This window comes from Oxyura jamaicensis, chromosome 28, assembly GCF_011077185.1.
Source record: "Oxyura jamaicensis isolate SHBP4307 breed ruddy duck chromosome 28, BPBGC_Ojam_1.0, whole genome shotgun sequence".
In the NCBI taxonomy this organism is placed as follows: Eukaryota; Metazoa; Chordata; class Aves; order Anseriformes; family Anatidae; genus Oxyura; species Oxyura jamaicensis.
Window position 1 is genome coordinate 844,240 of NC_048920.1, and position 25,779 is coordinate 870,018.

General features: G+C 46.4%; 1 protein-coding gene across 3 annotated transcripts; it reads left to right on the forward strand.

Moving 5' to 3' along the window:
* The first annotated feature begins 235 nt into the window (after positions 1 to 235).
* Positions 236 to 25,779, forward strand: DAZAP1 (DAZ associated protein 1). Of its 3 annotated transcripts, none has more exons than XM_035348399.1 (12): positions 236 to 383; positions 5,451 to 5,491; positions 5,898 to 6,064; positions 6,380 to 6,445; positions 7,066 to 7,176; positions 9,522 to 9,570; positions 14,008 to 14,090; positions 17,479 to 17,632; positions 19,098 to 19,127; positions 19,538 to 19,678; positions 20,494 to 20,676; positions 24,783 to 25,779. In XM_035348399.1, the coding sequence occupies exons 1-12, from the start codon at positions 352 to 354 to the stop codon at positions 24,953 to 24,955; spliced, it is 1,230 nt and encodes a 409-aa protein (XP_035204290.1). In that variant the 5' UTR covers positions 236 to 351; the 3' UTR covers positions 24,956 to 25,779. The 3 variants fall into 3 exon arrangements, with proteins under 3 accessions (XP_035204290.1, XP_035204291.1, XP_035204292.1); XM_035348400.1 differs by having other exon boundaries at positions 7,069 to 7,176; XM_035348401.1 differs by lacking the exons at positions 236 to 383; positions 5,451 to 5,491; positions 5,898 to 6,064; positions 14,008 to 14,090 and having other exon boundaries at positions 6,416 to 6,445; positions 7,069 to 7,176.

Consider the following 25,779-nt stretch of genomic DNA (forward strand, 5'->3'; position numbering starts at 1 on the left):
CCCCGCCCCTCTGCCCGGAGCCCCGCCCCCTTCCCGCCCCTCCCTGGGCGCGGCCCCGGAGACCCCGTAGCGGGGGCAGGTGCGCGCGCAGCGGCCGTTGGCGGCGCTGAGGGAGCGCGAGCGCGCGGCGGGCGGGCGGCGGCGAGCAGGAGGGGGGGCGGGGGGGGGCCGGGCCCGGGGGCGGCCGTTTGCTGCTAGCTCCTGGGGGGGGGGGGGGGGGGAAGGGGGCAAAAAAAAAAAAAAAGGAAGAAAGAAGCGGAAAAGAGGCCCCCAAAATAATAATAATAATAATAAAAAAGCGAGGAGCCGAGCTACCGCCGGAACCGGGCGCGGCCCCCGGGAGCCGCCGCCATGAACAGCGTGGGAGGCGCCGACGAGATCGGGTGAGGGGGAGAGGGGGGGAAAAAAGGCCGGGGGGGGCTCTCCGGTTCTCCTCACGGGAAGGCCGCGGCGGCGGAGGGGGGGGGGGGGAGGAAGGAGGGAGGGGGGAGGCTCCGCCCCGCCACCGGGCCCGGCCGCCATGCTGGCCCCGCGCGCACCGGCACGGGCCCGGCCCCGTCACGTGACCCCCCCGCCGCGGCGGCAGGTGGCGCGGCCCAAGGTCACCGCGCGGCTCCCCGGAAACCTCCGATTCCCACCCAAAAGAAACGACAGCTCCCCCCTAAAACCCCCGATCCGTCCCCCAACCCCATACAAAAAGCCAAATCCCCCCCAAACCCCTTCAGACCCCCTCAGACCCACCCAAAATCTCCTCAAATCCCCCCAAAACGCCCCCAAACCCCCCCAAATCCTCCACAAACCCCTCAAATCCCTCCCAAATCCCCTCCAGCCCCCCTCAAATCCCCCCCAAAATCCACCTCACGGCCTGGCCGGGGCTGCTCCGGTCACAGCGGGGGTCCTGGAGCCTTCCTCCCGGGCACGATGAAGACAACGAAGCCCCCAGCGCTCCGAGGCCCTGGCCCTGGGTGGGTTTCCAGGCGTTGTTCTGGTTACAGCGCGGAGCCAGGTGGGGTCAGGCTGCACGGGGACGCTTCCCAGCGCTCCCAGCCCGGTTATTGGCTCTCTCTGGGGCCTCAGTTCCCCTCAGGTACGTTTGGGGTGACCCCGGTGCCATCTTCGAAAGCCAGTAAAGCCTGGAGACTCCACAAGTTAGAACAGGAAACGGCAGAAAAAAAAACCAACACCCGACATCTAAATATTTAAACGAAGAGCCTGCAGACTCCCCGTGTTAGGGCGGGAAGCAGCAAAGGGAAGACTTAAAAAAAGCTATTTAAATAAAAGCCTGTGGACTTCTCAAGGTAGAGTGGGAAACAGCAAAAAGAGGATAAAAAATCCCTACGGGCTGCTCAGCGCTCGCTGCAAAGGGCTCGGCGCGGGGTGCTTATTTACCGTGTGTTCTTTTTTTGTATGGTCTGAACACGGGGAGCAAGAAAACTGCCTTGAATATCACACAAACAGCGCACACTGCGCGAGGCGTGTTGAAATATGTCGGTTTAGCCCACAAAAGTGCCTTTTTTTTTTTTTTTGGATCCTGGCCCTTAAGACGCTACCTGGTGTCTTAGAGGAGGCACCACAAGCAGACCTGTGCGTGCCGCTGCCCAAGACCTGTAGGTGAGCGCAGGCTGCGAGCCCCCGACGGAGGATCATCAGCGCCCGTCGTGAGCAGGCCTGGTGGCTCCTGGTTGCAGGCTGCTTAGGTTTTGATCCTGCTGAGCCATAAGCAGATTTGAAAGGACTAGATCTTAATTGGAGAGGGCGATTTTTTGTTTCCCTCCCTCCCAAAAATGCTCAGATGAGAGGATAAAGCGCCGTGTTGGTCAGCTGCCATGCGAGGCAGTTCTGTGCTGAAGGCTGTCCTGAGATGCAAGTCTTAAACCTGATGGGAAGCTGTGAATTGAACTGCTTCCCTGGGCAGATTTTAAGTTCAGAAGACAAAATAATTCCTCAGGTTGCTACGGGTAGGTAGGGGCTTAGAACACTATTGATTGTAGTTGGGACTTGGAGTGGTTTCGGTGACAGAAAGTGCCGCTCTTGAGCTTGCTGCGTCCTACGGGCCACAACTCGTTGGAGCTGCACTAAGAAGATAGATGATGGTCGAGCTGACGTTATTTTATGTAGGTAAGGAGTTTGTAGGGTTTTTTTTTTGAGTTTCAGCCCTTCCACATACCTTATCATGCTTTCTTATTAATTCTGGAATGAGCTATTTCAGCATCAGACACGTTCCCCTGAGAGAAGAAGAAACCTCTGTCAGGAAATCGTGGCAGTGGAACACGTGGGTCCGTGAAACGTGGGTAAAAGTTCTCAGACGAGCTGCATCTGCTGAAGAAAGGGGCCCCGTTAGGTCGTACGGCTCATGCTTCAGGCCGCTCCTGTGCCGTGTCCCCCTGCTTCTTGGGGCACGTGGGGCAGTTAGCTCCTGCGTTTGCTCCGTGTCCCCAGACCAATCTGTCGAGGCAGTCCCGGAGTGGGCATGCAAATAGAGGCCGTGTATTTACATACAGCTGCTGCAGCTGACCTCAGGCAACCCGGCCTTTCTGTTTGTTTAAACGTAGGGAAGGTGTCTACAAGGAATTAATCATGGAATTGGAAGGTTTCAACGGCCGGAGACTGCGGGGAGTCCTCCTTCCCGCGGCCAGCTTGGCGTTGTGTCAGAGTGCAGCTGGTATTTCAGACGGGTCTCTTACAAATTGACCCTGTGTGCCAGGCTACCGAATTTAGTTCAGAAAAACCAAACCCAACACGTGGCTGGTGGAGAAAAGGTAGGCAGTGCGCAGCGAGGGGCATCGTCAAAACCTGGATCTGAGCAAGCCTCAGATGAGGATTTTTTCCTTTGCTGCCAGGAGACAAAGTTGTTTTCTTGCAGAACTTGCAGAAATGTAATGGCACGTGAAGGAGCACGTGGATCTGTGCGTGTCCCACGTGGGGAGGAAATTTGGTGAAGGGGGAGCCGTGGGAACGAGCAGCAAGTCTGCGCCTGGCGGTGACCGCTGTGAAGATGGGGCAGTGGTGAGGAAGCTCCTCTGAGCTGGTGCCTCTCCCACTGGGGGCCTGGGGGGAGTTTTCCTGTCCTGAGAGAAACTTTATCCTGAAAGGTGCAAGCATAAAACAGGCCCGCTCCCAGAGAGGGCTGGTAGTGGATGAAGTGTCCCGCTGGCGCTGCTAACGAGGGGCTGAGGATTCAGGTTGGCCTAATGCTGAATCTGGTCACCCATACCTTCATACATCTCTGCGCTCAGAGCGTTGCTTTATTCGCTGTTACTGCATAAGGGCCGTGATGTGATGCCATAGCAGGCAGAAATGAATCAGTGAAAAGGGGCTGCTGGTTTCCTCCGTGAGCCGCCTGCCTCGCCGAGCCCTCTAGGCCCTTCCCTGACTGCTGTGCTGCAGCGCTCGGCCTGGGCAGGGGCTGTTCCCTGCTGCTCTTGTGGCTCCTAAGAGGGAGGTGAGGGGAAGGGGCTTGGTTAGGAGAACAGCTCTTAGTTCTGGTTGGAAAAGGGAGAACCTCAGCTTTCCACTTGTAACCTGCAGCTGTGCTCAGGTGAGGAGAAACAAAAGCAGGTGATTCCTCTCCTGGAGGATCGAACCCAGGCGTAGAGGGCATCCTCCAAGGGTAAATGATCCCAGCACGGCTCTGCAGACACAAAACTGTTAACTGGAGACATTTTACATCGGTGCTCCTCACTGGAAAGGGCCAAACGTTGGGGTGGCTTTCAGCTAGCCTTTAATTACAGAGTAAAACGTTTTGCATGGGAGTCTTGTCACACCCTGAGGTTGATAAAGAGCTGCCAAGCAGGCGGCCTCGCGTCTCCTCTCGCTCTACTTCCCCGAGTGCTTTGCGTGCTCCGACACGACGTGCTGCGGGTCCAGGTGCTCCTCACAGCAGGCGGGGTTGGTTCAGCGCTGTCCCAGGTTTGAAGCGTGGAGTTCAGTTTGGGTTTCAGTCCTGACCTTCTCGTGCATTTGGAGAGATTGCTGCACTGGTGCTGCTCTGTTTCGTGCTTGCCTCAAGAGTTCCCTTCCCACCTTAGACTTGGCAGTTCCACTTTTGCTTTCATTTCACTAGAAGATGACGGAAAACCAAAGCCGTTCTGACTCGTCTTGCTACGTGAGTGAAGGACTAACGAGTAAAAAGAGGGGACGAGTTTCCTTTTAACCAACAGTCTGAGGATTTTTTTTATAACCAGCACTGTACCTTTTGGGAACCCAGCAGCAAGGAAACCCGAGGGCTGGCACAAGCTTTTTGATCTGAGCGTGGAACAGATTCCAAGCCTTTCTCTGGTACCCAGTTATGCAGCTAGAGAACAAGTCGTTCCAGGTAAAGCCCCAGTTTTTTAGCTGTGATTCCCACTGGGCTTTGACCGCCTGGCCTGTGGAAGCTGGCCACATCATCCCCCAGGGCAGGTGCGTTTATTGCTGGGTATTTTTCAGCTGGTATTAAACAACTTCAGCTGCTGTCATTGGGTTTTCACGTGGTGGCAACACCAAATGTGCGAACTGCAGGTATTGTGGCAAAGGTAACACCTGACATCTTAGCGAGGGCTGTAGCAGCTGTGTTCCTCATCCATTTTCGTGCGGCAGAGCTTTTTTAACCTATTTAGGCTGTCAGTTACCTCGTAATGCTCAACGTTAGGTAGCAAATGGCCACGGAAGGGCTCGGGCTGTTTGTTCTTTGAACTCCCTTTCAAAGGCTTAACGCAGGGCCGTGCGCCTCTCGGTCATTAGCCTGGGATTAAAGCAGTTAATAGACTCAGGTGTCTGAGCCGCGGTGTCTGGGCTTCTGTCAGCTTGCTTTATCTCAGAAGTTTGGGGGTTTGTTTTCATCCTTAAATCGGAGCTGTGTGGCCCTGCAGCTGCTGCTCTGCTCTCTTGCCACGAGAAGCTGGGAAGGGAACTGGGAGCCAGGCGTCCTGGACTGGGGGGGGGGCCCCCCCCCTTGAGCTGGTAGAGTGCGACTTTCTGATGTGCTTGGATCACTTTTCAAACAATTTCAGTGGTGCTCTGTACATTTGTGAGCTACGAAGTGTTCCATGCTGGAACCCCCTTCTGCCCCCAGAAGAGCAGGTAAACAGACCTGGGTGATGCCCCGTGGTGTTCTTTCCTCCTGGCTAGTGAAAGCTTTCTCAAAGTAACGCTGTTTTCTCAAATTCCTGGAAGTGGGGAGTTGAGAGGAGCTTCGGCTGTGGTAATTGTCGTCTTTTCACATGAAAGAACAAAACATTCTAACATGTACGAGCTCTGCTCGTGCCTGTGGCACACAAAGCGGGTGCTCCAGTTCTATCTCGATCTTCCCAAAGCGGAAGGTGGTTGTCACAAGGAACCGAGGCTTTCTGGTGAAGAACTGGCTTTATCGTGTATTTTGGAGCAGAGCTGCTTGGAGCTGACTGCTTTGTTAGGTCAGACGAAACACCCTTCCCGTAGCACCCTAACGCTGCTCTGTGCTTCCATTGCAGAAAACTGTTTGTGGGTGGCCTGGACTGGAGCACAACACAAGGTAAGCTACGTATGCCAAACACGCAGATACCTCGCTTCATACCAGGCAATGCCGTGGAAGGGAAATCAGCTTGAGATTCTGCTATTTGTTTTGGCTATCAGATAAAATTTTCCGCAGAGGAAGTTCCAGTCACTGCTTTGCTCCTTCGCATTCTGCTTTGTGTTGAAGCTGTCGTCAGCTCAGAAGACGACCATTCCTTAAAATCATTTCCTCACTGTGATGTTGCTGTTCTTTCGCATGAGTAGAAAGGAATTATTTTCTTTAGATAAAGCGTGATCGTTTTCAAAAGATGATGAGCTCAAGTCTGAACTTGTTGAGCTGCTTTGTTCTATCTTGTCTCCTAGTTTCAAACGCAGCCTGGCGAAGTTAATGGCTGCTTCTGTTTAATATATCCTTCTTTTAACAGAAACTCTCCGTAGCTACTTCTCCCAGTATGGAGAAGTGGTCGACTGTGTAATAATGAAAGACAAAACAACAAACCAGTCCCGAGGATTTGGATTTGTCAAGTTTAAAGATCCCAACTGTGTGGGAACAGTACTGGCCAGCAGACCTCATACGTTAGATGGCCGCAATGTAAGTTGACTTTGTGTTTCCTTTTCTGGTGTGGGGTTTCTTGATATTTTTTTTCCAGACTGCTTCAAAGATGTTTTAGATTCTGACTTATTGCATACTGGGTAATGTAAAAGTCGCCTGCTTTTTGGTTTTAATTATTTATTGTCAGACAGCTTTAGCTCAGTGATCTGTGTCATGTTGTAGACGTGATGTATTGCTGATAGCTTTTATCTGAGGAGCTGAGTTTCAGCAGCGCTGTGTTCAGCTGCCAGAAACAAAACCTCCTAGAGCAGTGTTCCACACACTGAGGTCTGACCGAGCTGGAATCTCTTCCAGATTGATCCAAAGCCATGTACACCTAGGGGGATGCAACCCGAACGGACACGGCCAAAGGAAGGATGGGTAAGGAGCGATAGCGCGGTGTCGTAGCTGGTTTCCGAGTCCTGTTCATTGAATTCACCTGGGTTGTTCGCATGTCCTAAAACCAGGAGGCAGAGGCCGGCCTCCAGTGTGAGCCTTACTTCGGAAAAATACACTTAGATTTTTTTTTCTGGTAGGAGTCCAAGTGCGCTGGAGTTATTAACAAACACTTCGTGTTTGTGTTAAACTCGCTTTGTGGGTGTGGTGCTTTTTTAAGCTCTTTGCAGTGCTTTCAGTGGAGTTCTTCAAGTCCTGAAAGGAGTGTCTGGAAGCGCGCTTGCAGGACTGATACTTTTTTCCAGCCTACTTCATCCCCTGCAGGCTAATATGATTTCATTAAAAAATGAGTAAATTGCCTCAGAACATGCTCCCTGGTTCTCTGATCTTCTGAAGAGGAGAGGCTGGGCTCTAACTGAATGCTAAACGTCTGAGCTGAGAGCGTGCAGTTGCTTCCCTGTAATGAGCAGTAGGCTCCAGGCCTGGAGACGGCTCCCCCTCAGCCTCCACGAGAGCATTGTTCATATTTAAGCACAAAATGACTGAAGTAGCCAACCTCATTGTCCTTCTGACTGATGCTTTTTTTTTTTTCCTCCTTGATTTAGCAGAAAGGATCCAGGAGCGATAACAATAAATCAAATAAAATTTTTGTTGGTGGGATTCCTCATAACTGTGGCGAGACTGAGCTCAGGGAATACTTCAAGAAATTCGGAGTGGTGAGTCATGTGGCATGATGGCAGTTATCAGTTGGTTGCAAGATGCTTTCCCTCCCCACTGCCTTTTCTCAGATCTCATCAAGCTGTCAAATTTGGGGTTAATTTAGACAAACTGCTATAGGCACATACTGAAGCATTTTGTGATGGTGTACTAAACGTTCATCATCTCCAAGTGCATCTTGCTGTTTGTCAAAATCTATTGCTCTGATAAGTAGCTTACTTTGCTTCCTCTGTCTCCTCTCGTTTAAGTCTGCCTGATGCATTATTCTGGTCCCTTCTTGCACAGCGAGAAAATGCTCCTGAGTTTAGGTGGCTTAGAAGAATTATTTCTTTTCAGTTGAGAACTTAGAGCTCAGTGGTGGTTTTCTGTTGATTTTCTTAAAATAATGTTTGAACTGGAAGCACTTCAGTGAGCTTATGCCTAAGACCCTTGTTTTTGAGTAAGTGATTGGTTGAATTTTGCAGTCTCCTGCCATTATTTTGTTAACACCGATTGCTTTTAAACAATATCTGGAATCAGCTGAGTTCTCTTGTCCCTAGAATATCCATTCTAGAGAGAAACCGCTGCTCGTGTTATGCAACTGTGTATAATTCAGTTCATAACTCCTGACTGAAACGAGTGTTATCTTCTGGATTTTTTCTAATTGGTTTTAATTTCCCGTTTATCCCAAGTATTGTGGCCTCTTTCCAAGACGGTAAATTACTAAGCTCAATTACTAAACTCAGCTGTAGATAATTTTGAAATATTTAAAGGTTCCCTGAGCTGAATTCCAGGATGTGCCGGTGCACGCGAGCTTGCCATCTTTGAGTGGTGTTCAGCGTGATCTGCCGATTTTTTAAATTGTTTTTCTATACAATTTCTTAGCGGCAGCAAAGGATTAATTGATTCTTTCTCAAGTGGCTAAGTTAATCAACAGTGCTATTTAAAAACGATTACCTCAAATTTTAAATGAAGTACCAAAGGGAATCGCTAATAACCCTTTCTTTAGTTTGCAAGTCTGCAACAGACTTATAAATAAAAGTGGAGGAGCATGTTCCACAGCTGTGGGGCATCATTCCTAAAGGCTCTTCCTCACAGACTTGAGGAAAACTTGCAGTTCTGACCTCTGGATGGCTTGGGAGATGCAGGGTTATGTTCCGCCAAAACCAGAAGGCAGCAGCCAGTAAGAGTAAGTGCCTTGAGAAGTAAGTAGTAGAACTTCAGCGGTATGGAAATCAGGAAGTCAACGCAGAAGTTTTAATGAGTTGTGTTTGGAGAAGCAGAGGTTCTGTGTATGTCCTGTAGCCACTGAGTGAAGAGGCAGAAGCAGAGACATGGTAATGGGATGGGAAATAAGGCCGATGTGAAGGAGGGGATCCAAACGGAGCAGTGGAAAAAAGTCTGCCACGGTCACGTGGCAAAATCCCCTGGTGGGGTTAAATCTCGGCTGTTAGCAGCCCACAGGATACACTCGAGTGAGTGTGTATGGTGTAATAACTTGGAAAGTATGTTTTCTAGCTGTCGGTAAAAGGTGAATTTGCATCAGGTTTTAAGCTAATAGTAAAAAAAATAATAAATGAAGATAAATTGACTTGAAGGCAGAGCTGTGATTCCATGACATCACCTACAAGTCGTGACTATTTCTGCACCTGAAAGCTTCGAAGGCAGCTCCTTTCAGCTATTTTAATAGTGCCTTTGAAATAAATGTTGCATCTCTGCTTCTGTTCTAAGTTACAGCTCATATTGATGCTTAGTTTGAAGAAAATCCTCAAAGTTCCTGAACGACCTTCAGTTCATTTTGGATTTCCTTTTGTAGCTAAACACGTACCGGTACTGATCGTCCAGAAGTGTTTGTGTAACGCTATTTGAAGCATCAGGTTATAGCTGATACTGCACCGCGCTGACACGCACAAAATTCAGAGAATCTGTGCAAATCTGTAATATAGTGAAAGGTCCCTTTTGTAGTGAGAGTGAAAATGTTTAAAAATTGGAAGAGTAGTCTTGGGAAGCCGCGCTGACGAACAGCGTGCCGAGAACCAGAGGCCTTTAGAGTTTTAATAGGCTATAATGTGAGGATAAACAGTGGCGCAGCCTTAACGCTAGATTAAAATCTTAAGTGTGATGAGACCTTAAAAAGCCAAAATGAGGCAGTTTTTTGGAACAGATGAATTTGGGCTTTTCTTAGACTCCCATAAAGAGCAGTATTCCCAATTTGTTTGCACTGTGCTAGGACAGACCGGTATTGATGGCTACATCAAGCATTTAATTGTGCTTTGTGGATAGAGTGCGGGAAGCCAGCCTGTGGTAACTGTTTATAACGCTCCCCTGGTAGCACAGTTAGTAGAATTTCCCTTCTCTCTTCCAGGTCACTGAAGTTGTAATGATCTATGACGCAGAGAAACAGAGGCCCCGAGGTAAAGGCTGATCTAGTTTGTCCTTGAAATTTCTTCATACTCTCCTATAGTCAGATGGCAAACTATTTCACACCATCAGAAAAGGTAGACTTTTTTTTTCTGTGTTGCCTCAGGAAAAAGAATAATTCGCTGGGCAAATATCACGTTAAGTGTAGGCTCTTCATCTACAGCTTTAGTTGGTATCTGTGCATTTAAAGTCAGATGTTTCATGTTCATTTTCGTTTTTTTGCTAGTTTTTATTTGAATGAAATTTGATTCTTGAGCCACTCCTGTGGTTTAAGGTACAGTAGGGAAAAATATCATCAGGCTTTCCTCCTGTTCCACATGAAAGGTATGTTGATGTTTATAATTGCATGGGGGTGCTCTAGTTCAGAGTACTTCTGAACATGGGATTAGGACAGAATCCATCCATTACGTGCTTTTTGTTTTGGTTAAATGGCTTCACTTAAAATCTGAGAAAAGCAGTTCTTAAACTACATAAAATGATTTCAAAAAATACATATTTTGATTGGGATGTACAGCGCCTACATGCTAGACTGCTTTTTTAATGGAGAAACCCACAAAGTCTCTCTAGACTGTTTTAATCGAGTTGGTAACCTTTGGTCAAAATATGAAGCAAGCTTCATGCCATCCACCTTCCATCGCATCTCTCATCTGTTCTGAATATTAAGAGGCAATATTTTAAATAAGTGAAGCTTAGTTGCACTTACCACCTAGTAGCATGTTCTACATGCTAGAGAATAGTTTGCCATCTGAACTCTCATTTCTCCTCTGACTCATTATTAAGAAATATATTCTTCACTTCATATTTATTAAGCTGTTAAGTCTTAGTTTTATTTTTAATTTAGACATACATCCTTAGTGGCATATTTAAGTGTTTCATAGTAAAGTATGGTAATGTTAAGTAAGTTCTTTTTTTTTCCTTTTCTCTCTGTGAATTGTTTGACTGTGATTAACGATATCTCTTTAGATTTCTTCTCTCTAGGTGATAATTTATCACAGAGGTACAGGCCAGTTCCACAGTCAGAGGAGGGACGGGCTTTGTCTTTTATTGGAGTGTAAACGAAGTTTCAATATATTTGTTTTTTTGTTTTGTTTTCTTGCCTTAGCTATCTTAATCTTCTTTCAACAGATGTCTTCTATTTAAGCAGAACGTAACTTCATCCATTTAAATGCTTTAGAGCATCTAATTTCAAATAGAGGAAGCAGTGGAGACCAAGATAAGGGCAAATGAGTGTAATTTGTGGTTGAAGTTTTTTGAATTATTCCAGTAACTATGGTATCATCTATATCTTGGTGATATTCATCCCAGCCTCGCAGCCTCTGAGCAAAAGGTACTAAAACATCATGCCTGCTCGGGATTAATCCTGGTCTGAATTAATGGCTTCTCTGCTTAGAGCTATACTAAAAAAAATTAATAGAAGGCTTCTGGTCCACTTACGACTTGGTAGCTTGAAGCAGAAATGACAGATGTGCTCAGGTTTGAAAACCGATCTGTCTCCATCCAGCGTGCAGACGTACTGCAGAATACTTTCTCCTTTATTTGTCTGACTTCTTAAAGCAGCGTTCTTGAATCCTGTTGCTCTGGCTTTCATTTTTGTTCTATTAGATTCCTTTTATGTAGTGTAACTAACTGTCATCTCCAAAAATGGCCTTGTTAATCCCTCGGGGCGTGCTAGGAAAAATTGCTCCTTTGTATCTGGTGCTCCTGGTCATGCATCCCAGAACACACTTTCTCCTGCTTTCTTTCTGATCTGTATTCTGTTGTACAGTGCTGTTCAGTCCCCGCTTGTCCCTTTAACATGATACCTGGATTACTCTGTATTTATAAATTTTAAAAGGCCACTTCGCTACCATCTTCTACTCGTATCATCGTCAGTTTTGTCTTCTTCCATTTACCATCCTTGCGTTCTGAACAGATCCCTTCCTGCATGTTACTGCACCAGTTTGCCAGTAGAAGGAAGGACAAATTACCCCTGTTACTAATCCCGGTAGCATTCCTCTACCCTCAGCTTCTCGCAAGAACACTGGGAACCAGGTTTTCAGTGTCAGAAGTGATACCCTCGAGGAGCTGCCTGCCAAGCATCCAAGTCGCCTTCGTTTACTTTCTGCCCCTACCTACTCGTGGTCAGCCCTTCTGCAAGCACTGCTTTCATCAGAATTCTTGCCAGAGTCCCAAGCACAGCCAGCCTGGTTACATCTGAAGTGAAATAGTGGCTTTGTTGCAGTCCCTGCTTCTCATGCTTTGTATTCTCTGCCGAACCGACTGCTGGGAAGTAATTTACAGGTTCTTGCTGTGTTCTCTTTCCCTTGGCTGCAGACCAGCCTCGTAGCTCTGTTTGGTAGTCCTCTTGGGTTCCTGCTGAAGGCAATGAGTTTCTCTACCCTCCAACAAAGTGCTGTCTCCTGAAAAAGAGAGCTGCTTGATGATAGGCTTTGTCACTTCTGTTGTCTTCAAAATTTCACTTTCTTGGAATTTCACTGTGTATTATTCTGATTTCTTCACTGTTCCTTATCTTGTAGCGTTTGGCCCTTTTGAATGTTTTTTTCTTTACTGGCTTCCTCAACGACCTCTTATTCTTCCTTCCTTCTTCCCCTCCAACAAACCACATCCCCATATCGCAGCCTAGTCCCCTCCTTCGGCCTTCTCGGAATCAAGTGAGCAGCCTGTATCCCTCAGTTTTCTTTCTCCTGCCTTTTTAGATGAAGGCAGCAACGCTAAATGTGTGATTTAAATACAAATACTTTTCTTTTGGCTCTAATGCGCAGATTTTAACCTCAGACAAATATATTGTGATGAAATGCTGCTCTCAATTTTGAGGCTGCTTTCATCACAGGTCAACAAAACTTCGTTTATACTGCCAGTCTCTTGTGTGTGGGAAATGCTAAGTTTTTTCCTTTTTATTTTAATTTTATTTTAGTGATGTCTTTTGCTCTTGTTGCTGACAGCAGAATTTGACCTGCTGGAATCTATTTTGGCCTGTATCTTTGTGTATTTTTTTATATATAAACTTTCTCTACAATAGGCCTCTTTGGGCTTACCCAACCCAGTTGGATAAGCTTAGAGAGACACTAACTGTTATAGATACTGTATTTCTGTTTAACGCTTTAGAGCAATATATGGCTGCTGTCAGCACTAGCTGCAAAGCAAAATGCAAACCAAGGGGGAAATCTTGGGTTTCAGAAAAGCAGAAATGCATCCATGTTCCATATGCTTTTGATGCCGCACCTCGTTTTTCTTTCTAATTTTATTGCTCTACCCTTAGCTAATCCAAAGAATGGCACCACTTATGTACTGCATGTGTTCTTACCTTTCCTGGGATTCGGTTGTTACACCAGCAACAAGTGGTTGATGGCATGAACCAGCCTCCGTGTTCTGTGAGATTAACCACTATTTTGCCACTCTCTCGGCAGTACCAGCAGCTACAACCTAAGTGCAGTGGTTCTCAAAGTGTGACCTCCAGGAGCGATTTAGACCTGGGGCTTTGCCTCTCCTCCCGTGTCTGCTACAGGCATGAGACCCCCACCCCACCCCCTGTCCCACGTGGCCTTTTAAATAGCTGCTGGATTCAGCTGAGCTGCCAACATCAAGGGCTGCGGTCAGATAAAAGGGCGTGAGGCACCCTTGAGGACCTCGAGCAGTTAGTAGCAACGTCTGAGAAGTGTTGCGTAGCCATTGGAGAGAAAAGCAGCAGGAAACACAAGAAGTAAAGTAGATAGAGGCACGCCAGCAAGTGTGATGCTGCTGCTTCAGTCGTCAGGGGATGCCGGGTTTGGAACAAGGGTTGTCTATTCAGCGCTTTCTCCAAGGCGTGAAAAACTTGAGAACCTCTGATCTAGGTTGTTAGTTTCTGAAGCTTCTCATTCATCCATGGAGTGGTAAAATTTTTTCATGCTTTAACAGCTACATTTCAAAGACAACGTTCTTATTTTCCACGGAAAATATTCCCTAACTGGAAGAGTGGGGTAAGGGACGGGAGGAAGTTGCTTTGCAGCTTGGGGGCGTAGGGACAGAACAGTTTTTCTTTGGGATCCTAGTTGAAATCAAAGATAGGAGCAGGCAAGCTTCTTTACCTCTAATTTGCTGTCCCACAAGTATTCTGATTTAATCATGTGGCACAGTTCTGATTATGCTAGCACTTTTTTTTCCATTTTCTGATAGGTAGGTTAGGAATCAAATCAAAAAAAAATCGTTAACTAGTTCACTTTGTAAGTTGCATGTGTGAAACCAAGCTGAGGCATTAATTGCCTAAGTACGGGGAAGTATCCATTGCAATTTTCTCAGACTGATTTTTTTTGTTGTTGTTGAAAATTTAACACAAGTCTTGGTTATCTGAAACCCCTGCTTGAACCCTTGGTCCGCCCCTAATACTGTTCATCATCCTGTTTTGTGTCACAACACCCTGCTACCTTGATTCACTCTTCGTCGTTGGCTAGGTTTTGGATTTATTACTTTCGAGGACGAACAATCAGTGGACCAGGCTGTCAACATGCATTTTCACGACATCATGGGCAAAAAAGTGTGTAGTTGTAGTTTTATTTTACCTTAAGAAAGAACCAAGTCTTGGGCAACTAGCAATTTCACTGGTGAACAAACCTAGGTACCGATGCAGCTAGGTGGGAGAGCACGCGAGCCCAAATTCAAGGCTTTATCCATGAAGGTGGGGAAAGTCTTCTGAGTTTGCTTAAGCGGGTGAGAGAGGCAGTTAGCTTGGGTCTTAGCCCGGAGAAGAGTCGTAGATCCTGAAAGCCTGAGAACTTAGGCTGCGGGTTGTTTTCCTGTTCTTTTTTATTTCTGTTTTGGGTAAGGCCTTGTGCTACAGACCTGGGGGGTTGCTCTGGCTGAATGGAGCTGACGTTGGATGGAATCGATGGCGACTGCCCATCTTCCGAGTACTGCTTTGCTTCCTAGGTGCAGGGGGAGACGGTAGGAGTTTCCAGCCGTTTGCAAACGAGAATCCCAATGAAATCTGAGTTGTTCAAGGCTTGGTTTAAGATACCACTCCTTCAGATGTGTATTCGATGCTCAAATTTTAGATGGTGTGAGAAAATCTACTCTGTATAACCTTAAACTAAAAGAGACAAAACCAAACAAACAAAAACATCATGAAGGATTGGTTTTTTAAAAAATTGGGTCACTTACTGTGAAACTTTGATACAAACCCACGTACTCTATATAGTATTTAACCACAATGCAGTTAAGTGACCTCTGGTTGTTTCATCTTCATACTGTGTTGTCAGCAAGTAGATGTTTGATAGGGAGGAATTTTTTATGCTTGCTTTGATGTTACTCAGCAAGGAACGTGCTTGTACCTGTGGAACAAATGAAAAGCAGAGAAAATTGTTCAGGACACCCCAGTTTTAGACAGGAAAAATCATAATTTGTGAAAGGAAAATTAACCACAGGAAATTCTGGTACAATTAAGTCCTGGCAGCTTTTCTCTATATCCACAGTTTTTAAAGTCCCCCTTACAACTGCCAGCCTTAGAGTGAATGTATTTCAAGGAAACCCGAGAATATTGACGCTTAAGTTATTGCCTTTTAAAATTTTGCATTGTCTTTTAAAGTCTTTCTATATCCTGATATTTCATAAACGTTTACCTAGCTAGCAGGGGTATATTCTTGCAAATCAGTGGAATTTTGTTTGGTTAATGATGCAGTACAGAATGCTTTTTATTCCTGTGAACTTGTTTTGGGGTTGAGGGGTGGGTTGGTTTCCTAATGAATGGAAATGCAGCAAATGAAGAAATGTGTTTGTGTAATCAAGAACGGTAGCGTACTTGATTACCAGCATGTTCCTCCTGTGAGCAGCTGAGCACTCCCATTTGTGAGCAAAGGCGCTGACAGCCCTAAATTTATTTCCGGGGGTCTGTGTATGGATCTGTGTCCTGCACCCAGCCTCTGATCTTTCCTTGAAATTGCCCTAAACTTACACGAACCGCTGCAATGAGAGGTCATATCACGAAGCAGCCCATGCTAAATATAAACACGAACAAAGGGTGGTTCGTCTGCTGGAATGGGTCTGGGAAGGAACGGAGAGCCCTGTGTGAGCCTTCAAAATGTCACCTCTTGTGCTGCCAGCTTGCAGAATATTGTCAGAGCTAACTCAGAGTTCTCCCTTGTTTCTCAAACAATTCCAGTATGAAAATGAAATCTGTTTTTCCTTTTTTTTTTCCCCTTTCAATGACATAAAAGGCAGAGATCTGCAGCATGTCTTCGGATGCAGCCGGTGGAGATGCCTCATTTACTGGTGTAAACTGGGCTTGAGGCAGGTGCAGAATTTTAACTTGGTTGTTGAGAATATTGCACGAGCATTTTTCAGTCCTCGCTTTGGCAGTTCGCCGCTTCTAAGTGCGCACTGAAAAATTAATGCAATTCTTCCACACGGAGAAACGAGCAGCACCGCACTCCGCTCTCTTCGTTGACTAATAATGCCTGCTTTAGAAATGGTAGCTCTCTCTTTCTGGTAATTAAAAAGGTATCGCTGAAATGAATCCATATGTTGTTGAAAGGGGAAAAAAAAAAATTAAAATTGCAAGAAGGACTCTGCTTTTGTAAGCAATAACCAAATTCCCTCAAGGCAAATGTGTTAAGACTCATTAATTTGAGTCCTTTGAAAAATTCCCTTGGTTCCTCTCGGGAAGGGCCTTCAGCTGACAGAGATTTGGTTACTGTCATGTATAATGTCCTTGGGGCATCTGCAGCGGGCTGGGGGTGGGGGGCTTTGTCCTTGCCTTGTGCCTATTTCCTGTTTGTTCTCTGACATGAATGGTTTTTAAGACATGGCAGGAAGAATTCTGAATACTTTATTTTCCATACTACTCAGGCCCATTGATCATTGCGATTTATTTTCTTTGTACTCTGGCACCCATTAAAATTAATCATAAAATAAAAAAGGCTTTAATTCAGCATGCATGAGTGCTGAGAGTGTTTCATTAAATCAGAAAGTGGATTTTTTTGAGAGGTTTATATTGAATGTGCAGCTTATTTTAAGTAGGTCAAATGCACTTATTCGATGGCTTGGAACACTAGGACATTTTATCTTTGAATAAAATAAGTTAAGCACTGTGGCTTACTAATTTTAAAAACAGGAGGGCTTTTGTCACTGACTTAACACAGTATGAAGATTTGCTTCTTATTGACTCAACTGTCCATTTTTATTACTTGCATGTTTGTTTACTTTTTTGTTAGATGTAATGTAAGATTCTCTTATCACATCCATTCCCTCTGACATTGTTTGAGTTAATTGAGATTCTTTAAGCGTTAGCCTGGGGAAGGTAAGTCTTTATCTTCCATTAGACATTTAAATAAATTCTAAGTTTAAAAACCAACCAAACAAGCAAACAAAAACCAACCAACCAAACGTGTGTTTCTCAGGTATGAGCCGAGCTGAAATTGCAGTTAGATGGGGTGGGTTTAAACTGTAACTTTTGAATGAACCCCAAACACTTGGAATGGTTAAAGCATTAGTACCCTTTTTCAGAGCGTACTCTTTACTCGATTTTTTTTCTGAAAACACCGTCTTTGTAACTCCTGTCTTAAGTATTAAAATAGTCCGTAACCAATTTAAAAGATGATGCTTTTTTAAAGTGAAGAGTTGTTGTAAGAGGGTACTGCTGTTTTAAGATTAAAGCAAATGGAGATTGTACTATGGTAAAACATAAATGATTTGTAGGATGTGTTTTGCTTGAAATACCTCAATAGCTGGACTTGTAACGTCTTACCATCACACATACTGTACCTGAGAAACATTTTAAATTACCGGCCTTAAGTTTAATAATTAAGTACTTAGACATAAGTCATAAGATGCTAAGTGTAGTCTTAAGCGTTAATTAAGGGTGTGTGTGAAGGGAAGGGGGGTAGATTGACCTACGCCATCTCTCCTAAATGGCACCTCTGTTTGTTTAGGTGGAGGTGAAACGCGCGGAACCTCGGGATAGCAAAAGCCAAACTCCAGGGCCGCCCGGCACCAGTCAGTGGGGAAGCAGGATCATGCCGAGCGCTGCCAATGGCTGGGCAGGTCAGCCCCCTCCTACCTGGCAGCAAGGCTACGGCCCTCAAGGTACTTCTCCGCATGTCTGAATCGCTGTCGCGAGCGAGTCTTGTCTTGAAAGCTTGCTGGTAACTCGGTGAGACTGGCGCGTGACAGAATTTGCAGGTTCCTCAGCGCGATCTCCATGCTGGATTACCGATAGCAGAACTAAAACTGCATCAGTCCTTCCCAAGTCTTCTGGGACCATCACCTCCTTTTCCCCAAACGCTGCATAGGGCAGAGGTCAGTGGGTTGTGCCGAGCCTCGCATGCCTTCTAGGCAGCACTTGACCTATTCCGTTTGGCTCTGCCCCTCCCCAGATAGAATCGGCGTGGGTTTTGGTCCTGTGGAGAAGGTGCTGAGAAAGCTCAGGCTGGGACTCCAGCTGCGGGAGTGGGACCTGCTTGAGACCCGACTGAAAAATGTTAAAATAGGCATTTTCAAGGATGAGGCAATTCCAGAGGAAGTTAGAAGTAAAATTTGCAAGGGATGAGAGAAAAACAGATGGTCTGGTCTCTGGGTTTTATTGCTTAACGTAGCCCGGAAAAATACCAAGCAGCTATGGGGCCAGCAGTGGTGCAGGGGAGCGCTTACTGCTCCTAATGGTCTTGATTTCGCTTGAACCCTGAAGGGCTGAAAGGAGCAGCCGTGTGTTTTGGTTTTGATGGCTATAACCTCACCACATTTTGAAGATGGGATAAATACGCTGAGCTCATCCGAAGACAGTTCTGATAACTTACGGAGAAATACAGTGGCGTAATTGAGTTGCATTTGATAGAACAGAACTTGCTTGCTCCGATATGAGAAATTTTCACCTGGGGGGCTAAAGGGAGTGTCAGTGCCTCATCTCTTGCTACAATAGATGATACCTCAGTGGAGGGATTGCTCGTTTCCCCATGGTGCTTATTAGTTTGAAAGCTGCAGCTGAGGCTTTGACATTGTGCACAGATGTGCTAATCTGCGACTGCACAAATTGAGAAACGAGATTATTTTCGGTGTGGTTATTTGTACAGAAAATGGTAGCTGATCTACTGGAAAGATGAGTGTAAAGCATAAATGCATTTATCTTTCGATCTTAATGCCACAACGAATGCGGAAGATGTTTTTAGGGTTGAAAAACTTCAAAAATAAATAGGATAAACCTGATAATGTATTAAAACACCTTGGATGTGTAGTCTGCTGTGATTCTCAGTACGTCGGTGTTTTTTATACTAGTGCAGTTTCTTGGCTGGGTGTGCTCAGTTTTTGAGCACTCCATCTGACTTCAGTTTGAGGACTGCCGCATGTTTCTGCGTTATTTGCTGAATAATTCAGAGTTTTAAGAGTTCTTGGAGCATTTAAAAAAAATCTTTGACTGTAAGAAATGTAAGGGAAACTGGGAGGATAGCTAGTCTAGTCCAGAGCCTAGAAGAAGATAAACCTTCTCTAAATCATTCCCGTTTCATAGTACACAGCTTCAATAAATGTATAACTTGCTTTTTTTGCTTTGTTTTAGGGATGTGGGTGCCAGCTGGACAGGCGATTGGTAAGTATGTTATGTGGGACTGATTTTAAGAGAAAAATCCTGCTGAGTGGGGATGTTATTTCTTCAAGAATCCACAGTGTTGTGGATTTCTGCAGTATTTAACAGCCTGTGTGTATAAAAGCTTGATTGAATTTGTCCTTTAAGAATAAAGACAGTGTGTTGTTAACAAATCAGTGAAGGGAGCTGACATGCATCCCAGTGTTGCCAACTCCGCCGATTTGGTATCAAGGAATTATGTTCTCAAATGCAATTATTTACTGCAGGGGTACTTGGAGAACAAGTATTTCCCAAAGAATTCAAAGAAGGCTGAGGCTGCATCTGAAATTGAGGAAACAGCTTTACCCCATCTAGAGAATGCAGACTTCTCGTGACTGAGCCACTTCAGTTCTTTGCTTCTGTTAATTTTCTAGGTGGATACGGACCACCTCCTCCAGGCAGAGGAGCTCCTCCACCGCCACCACCATTTACCTCATACATAGTCTCTACACCTCCTGGGGGATTCCCACCTCCGCAAGGATTTCCACAGGGCTATGGCACCCCTCCACCGTTTAGTAAGTGACATTGAGGAGTTTGAGTGCAATCCATCACCAAATTCAGTGCTGGGCTTTTGCTCATCTTTCTCTGGACTTGGAGTTTTCCCCTACACTTCTTCAATCTATCCTTAAATGCTCTGCTGAGGTTGTGTATTCTGAGTTGTCATCAGCTGCTTTTGTTGGGTTACTTTCTCTTGGGTGCTGTAATGGTCTGTTCTCTAGTTCAGATCTCCGTTGCTAAACAAATCTAGTCTCATTACGACATCTGAGAAAAAACTTAAGGGGTTATTGCACGGTGACCTGGGCTAGATGCAGGCTGGGATTTTTCGAGAAGCTTAAGGAATTAAGGTCGCAAGTGGCATTGGAAATGTAAATAGGATTTGAACATCTATGCCCTCCGGCCACCTTTTGAAAAGTCTAGTTGCAAACTTGCTTTAAAAAAGGTAGGAGATGCCACGCGGTGATGCAGAGTTGCTTGTTTTCCAAAGAAGAAACCATTTGCTTGAGATACCTTCGCACTTTCTCCCCCCACCCCCAAGATCTTGAATGGTAACACGGCTCCCTTCTCCCGTCTGGTGGTGCACAAGCACAAAGAACTTGCTGCCCAGTCCTACTCTTTACTGATGTGGCTGTCATCTTCCTTTGGGGTGAGGTTTTTTGTGTTACAATGTAAGTTGTTTTTACTGTCTGCCAGCTACAAGTAGCAAACGTTTCACTTAAATACTTAAAGTCTGTTACTGGGAAAAAAAAGTGCATTGTGCTAAATCCAAGCAGGAATTCAGGGGGGTGTTGACCTGTGTCCTCACATACATCGCGCTTTGCTTGTGTTTCAGGTTTTGGTTACGGTGCTCCTCCTCCTCCACCTGACCAGTTTGCCCCACCTGGAGTACCCCCTCCACCTGCCACTCCAGGGGCAGCACCACTAGCTTTTCCACCACCACCACCACCATCTCAGGCAACTCAGGACATGAGCAAACCCCCAACTGCTCAGCCAGAATTCCCTTACAGCCAATTTGGTAAGTAACTGCATGTAAAATAAACTCAGCTTGATCCTTCTTCCCTTCCCGCTTTGTTTTTCTACTTGGGTGCAAAGTCAGCGTTCAGAAGCTGTTCGCTAGCACCGATGGCGCTTCTGTCAAGGGGGGCAACGCCAGCCACCAGCTTTCAAGGGACCCTTAAATCATCCAGCAGGTATTCTAGCCAGCGGGTATTTTCTTAACCAACTCTAGGCACCGTTTGTATCCTGTGAGACAGTCTTCAGAGACTTCTGCAGTGGTAGGATGTCACTGATTTGCTCCCTCCCCGAATCTGCAGTTTTTAAACTTTTTTTCCTCTCTAGCTTCATGCAGCTTGTAGACACCCATTTTGTTTAACTGACTTTGATCAGATTGGAGAATAGACCTTAAGAATAGCATCGAGATGCAAGCAGAATGGGTATTAAAATCCAATCTGCATGCTTTTTCCTCCCATCCCCTGCTCCTTTCGTGTCTTATCACAAGCTGTAATTTTGTCAGAAGCACGGGATGCCAAGGCAGCGCTTATTTGTGCCGTAGTGTAAGTGCTTGAGACAGCTGATGAAAGCGTCTTTCAACACGTTTTAAGCCAGTCAGGCAGCACTACCAAACAAAGAACCAAGCCTATACCTGGACAGGGGCTTGTGCTCCTCTCTGTGGAAACGGAGATGGAATTTTCATATTCTCTTCCACCCAGTCCTACTTTTAAGCAGTGCTGTCCCTAAGACCTGTCCGTGGCATTCTCCTTTTTCTGAAGATGAAGTAATTGGCGGGCTTCCACTTCTGCAGTCGTTTTTTTGCATGCAGTAGGTCCATGGATTAAGACAAATGTTTCACACTTGGACGGATTCTCCATGTGTTAGCATGTGCCTGACTGATTTATTTAAAGTGCCTGCAGAAAGTTTTATGTGATGAACAGTTCATAAAGTTATTTGAACAGGTAATATTTGAAGTTCCAAAAATGCAAAGTGTGTTTAAAAAAAAAAGAAGACTAGCCTTTCAGGTGCATTTGTAAAGCAAGAGATGTTCTCATGCTGATGAACTTGAAATGTTTTAAATTTGTTCTAAACGCAGTTGCTGCCATAGAAAGCTTTGCCCTTGTGACTCAAGAGGAAGGTTTTCTTGTCTTGCAAGAACTTGTCTCTTTGCAGATCCCTCTTGAAAGGGGGTGGACCCTCCTAAATCAAACACAGAGCCATGCATGATCATTTACGTTCTGCGGGGTGCCAACGTTTGTGGTTTCAGAAGTCTAGGAAGAATGTTGGTGGGGGTTCCCCTGTCTGGTGTGTGCGGTGCCACTCGCCTCTTGTATATCCTAGGAAGCCTATTTCCCGGGGAAATATTTGAAGTGCTTCTAATTAGTCTCTAAGAATGCTGGGTGGGGGGGAGGAGGGAGGAAGAGGTGTGTGGTACTGCAGTTTGAGGAAGGAGGCTAAGAAGGTTGCTTTAAGGCACAACCGAAGGTGGTCTCTCACCTCGAGTGGTTTCTTAGCTTGAAATCTGTTACGAGCCCAAGTGCTAACAGAAAGAGGTGTTTAACGTGCTGTAGTGCAGCCGTCACCCACCCGTCCACAAAGCTACCTGTAAAATCTTGTAAACTTTTTAAAGAGCTTCAGCTCTTCACGTGTTGGCAAACCAGTCAGCAGCACTGCTGCACGCCAGGCAGCCTAGCTGATCTGCATGTGTTCACGTAAACGCGTAAGGCGTACGGGCTCTAAAGAGGCACGGAGTTAGCCGATGGCTGGGGCGTTCTCAGATTTGTCCTGGCTTGACAGCATCTTAAATGCTGCCATGTTTACAGCCGGGACGAATGTACACACGAGTAAATTAAACGCTAACACGGGTGCCTCTCCCTCACCCTGAAAAATTATCTCTGCACAGGGCTCTCTCGGGGTTCGTCACCCTGGTCTCCTCATTTCTTACTAGGGCTGGGTTCCTATTCTCAAGACCCTTCAGGCTACGCGCCAATACTTTGTTTACACTCTTATGGTCAGGCTGAGCAGTGAGACCTAGGTAGGTGGTGCCTATTTACAACCAATGCTCTTGATATGTCTGCCTCGGGGAAACTAACTTTTGTTTCTTGCAGGGTTTCTCCTAAGGGGGTGGGGGGAACACCGTGGCTCAAATGTTTGCTTGGGCAAGAAAGGGCAAAACACTTCGGTGTGCTCGTTAGCTCGGAGGGAGAACTCACGACTGAAATACGAATGACGCTGCTGATGGCTTCCCAAGCTGCTGCGCTGGCGACGTTTTTATCTCGTGTAACCGAACAGAGCTCAGGTTCCGCAAGCCAGAGATTGCGACCATAATGCTTGGCACGGCTCGGTTAGAAAGCAGAGCCCTCGGGAAGGGCAGGTGAGCTGTGTGCTTCTTCACGGTGAGGTGCTGGCGCGAGCTGAGAGCTGCAGCAGGAGCCACGGCGAGGGAAGACAACGCGCGCTGACGTGTCTGGCTGCTCAGCTTTGTGCTCCAGGCTTCCTTTTTGATAAACAAATGGAGAGCTGTGGCTTCCCCCACTGAACGCTCCGACACTGCGCTGTACAGGGAGAATAACTCCATTTTCTTTCGTTCTGAGCCTCGCCCCTTGGCAAACAATTAAATTGTATTTTTGGTAGTCTGCTTATCTTGGTATGAAAAAAGGCCTGGATTAGCATTTTTAGCTAATAGAAGCCTTGTGATAGACGTGTTTTAAGGCTCATTAGCAGTTGCAAGTCCTGAGAGACAGGCAGAGCTTGAAATTGAAATACTGAAGACATGCTAAGAGACTTTGTTTTGGATTAAGAGAGTTAAACCTGCTTTAAGCCTGCACAGGGAGAAGCAGAACTGCAGAAACGTACCGAGCAATTAGGGTTCCTAAATCCATCCCTTATAGCTGAGGCTTGCACTGATGCCGCTGTTGTGATGGAGTTGCATTTAATTAAGGGAACTTTTATTAAATTTCTCAGTTTCTCAGTGTTCTTAATTCACATCCAGTTCTCCCTCACGCTGGCAGCAGGGATTTCCAGCTTTTCGCCTTTGCCCTTTGTCCCTATTCCCAAATCCTGCAGCGGGTGCTGTGCAGGGCGGGGGTCGTAGCCTCGCTGAGCGGCAGGAGGGGAGCGTTGGGTCCCGCAGGCCAAGGAAGAGCAGGATGAATGTTAATTCCCTTCACGTGTGCGCTGCAGTTGAGTGTCCTTGCAGGTTTAAAACTGCCCAAGCTCTGATGCAGTTGGTGGTTTAGGGGACGTGGGGACCTGCCGTGTCGTCGTTCACTGCTGCCAATCATCAGCATCTTGGGGAGCGGGGGCAGGTTTTGAAGTGGGATTTGGTTTTTGAACTTGCAGCAAGCAGCCATCGGCCTGCCCATGTGATGAGCCGTAGGGGAAGCGTCAGCTGTGCCCAGTTCAGGTTCCCTTACACAGCCTGTAACGGGTGGAGCGGTCGCAGCCTTTGGGATCCTGCTCTGCTAGCTTTGCCCCCTCAATTTTAGGAACTGGGCATTCCTGGAAAGAGGCCACTTAATTAAAACACACACCCAGGCAGCAGTACTTTTTTTTTTTTTGAAGCATCTTCTCCGGTGTGTCTGCAGCAGCAGCAGTTTTTGACTGTTCAGGGAAGGTGAAGCCGCCTGTACAACACGAGGCTCTAAAAGCTCTCCGCCGTCAGTCAGAGGTGCTCCCGTTTAATAGCTGTGAGATGCCAGGAAGAGTTCCTTGCTGCATCTTCATCTCTGCTGAACCTGACAGCGCTAGCTTTTAGCAAAACAAAAATGAAATTAAAAAAAAAAAGCTACTCAGAACGAACCGACAGCCCTAGCGGCGAGCCACTCGAAGCTTCTGAGCAGCAGCAGGGCGAGAGTCCCGACCGCTGGCTGGGCAGGATTACCTCAGACGTGGAACCTGCCACCTCTGCACACCTCCCCGGTTCTGCTTCACCCTGGTCCTGCACCGGGAGGCAGATAACGTGAAGAACGGAAAGCAGCCGCTTACCTCGCCGCCGTAGATGGAAGGGCTCGTGTTCCAGGGACTGTGCGGGGGGAGGGAGTGGCGTCAGGGTTTGCGTTTGCACCTCTGCTGCTCCGTGTGCGTGAACGCCGCTGGAAGCTGACTGCTGCCTTTTCCCCTTCTCCCCAGGGTATGGACAAGACTTGAGTGGTTTTGGACAAGGTTTCTCTGATCCCAGCCAGCAACCCCCTCCCTACGGAGGCCCCTCGGTGCAACCATCCAGTGGCCCACCTGCAGGAGGAAGCGGCTTTGGACGAGGACAGAACCACAACGTGCAAGGATTTCACCCCTACAGGCGCTAGCGTGGGCTGGCAATCAGGGAGTTCTGTCCCCACGGGGGGGCTGGGACCAGCCGAGCCCGGGAGCCCCAGACTTCTGAACTTGTGACAATCACATACTTGATGGAAGAAAAACCTAACAACATTTTTTTTTGGGGGGTGGGGGAGATGGCTTCTGAAGGCAACGCTGTGGGTGTTTGGACTGCAGTTTTTAAATATTTTCCTTTCTCTAACCCATCAGCACAAATAAAGAAAATGTCACTGGTTCAAACTACAGGGTTTTAAAAATGTCTTCAGCTTTAATTCAAAAACTTCAGGTTTCTTTTTTTTGAAATTATTTTTCCTGAGCCTTTGTTTTACCGTATATTGTAAACTTTTATGTTTAAAAGAAAAAAAAATATATACATTTACAGATTGTGAAATTTTTAAGAGAAATTTTCTACTATGTATGCTGGCTTATTTTTTAATTTAAAACAGGGTTTCCGTTAGCGCTGTTGGAAGTGAGGGCGAGCTGCAGCCCCCTTACTCCTGACTTTAGCGGTGGGGCGGATGGTTCAGAAACTCTGGGAGTTAAAAAGAAATCTACTGAGTGTATTTTGCTGTTGTTACCTGACGGTGTAGGACTGGTAACAAGGCAGGTGCAGACTTGTTGACGCACAGAGTCACTTAGGAAGCGCGGCGTTAGGTCTGTGCTTCAAACTCTTTCAAATCCTCTGTGGATTTCATTAGGGGTTAACGGAGGCCTTGTTAAGATGTAGATTTCCCTCAGGCAAAAGGTTTAGGTGCATTTTGCACTGACCAGTGATTACCCCTGGTTTGAATAAAGAGAAGTACATTTGGATTAGAAA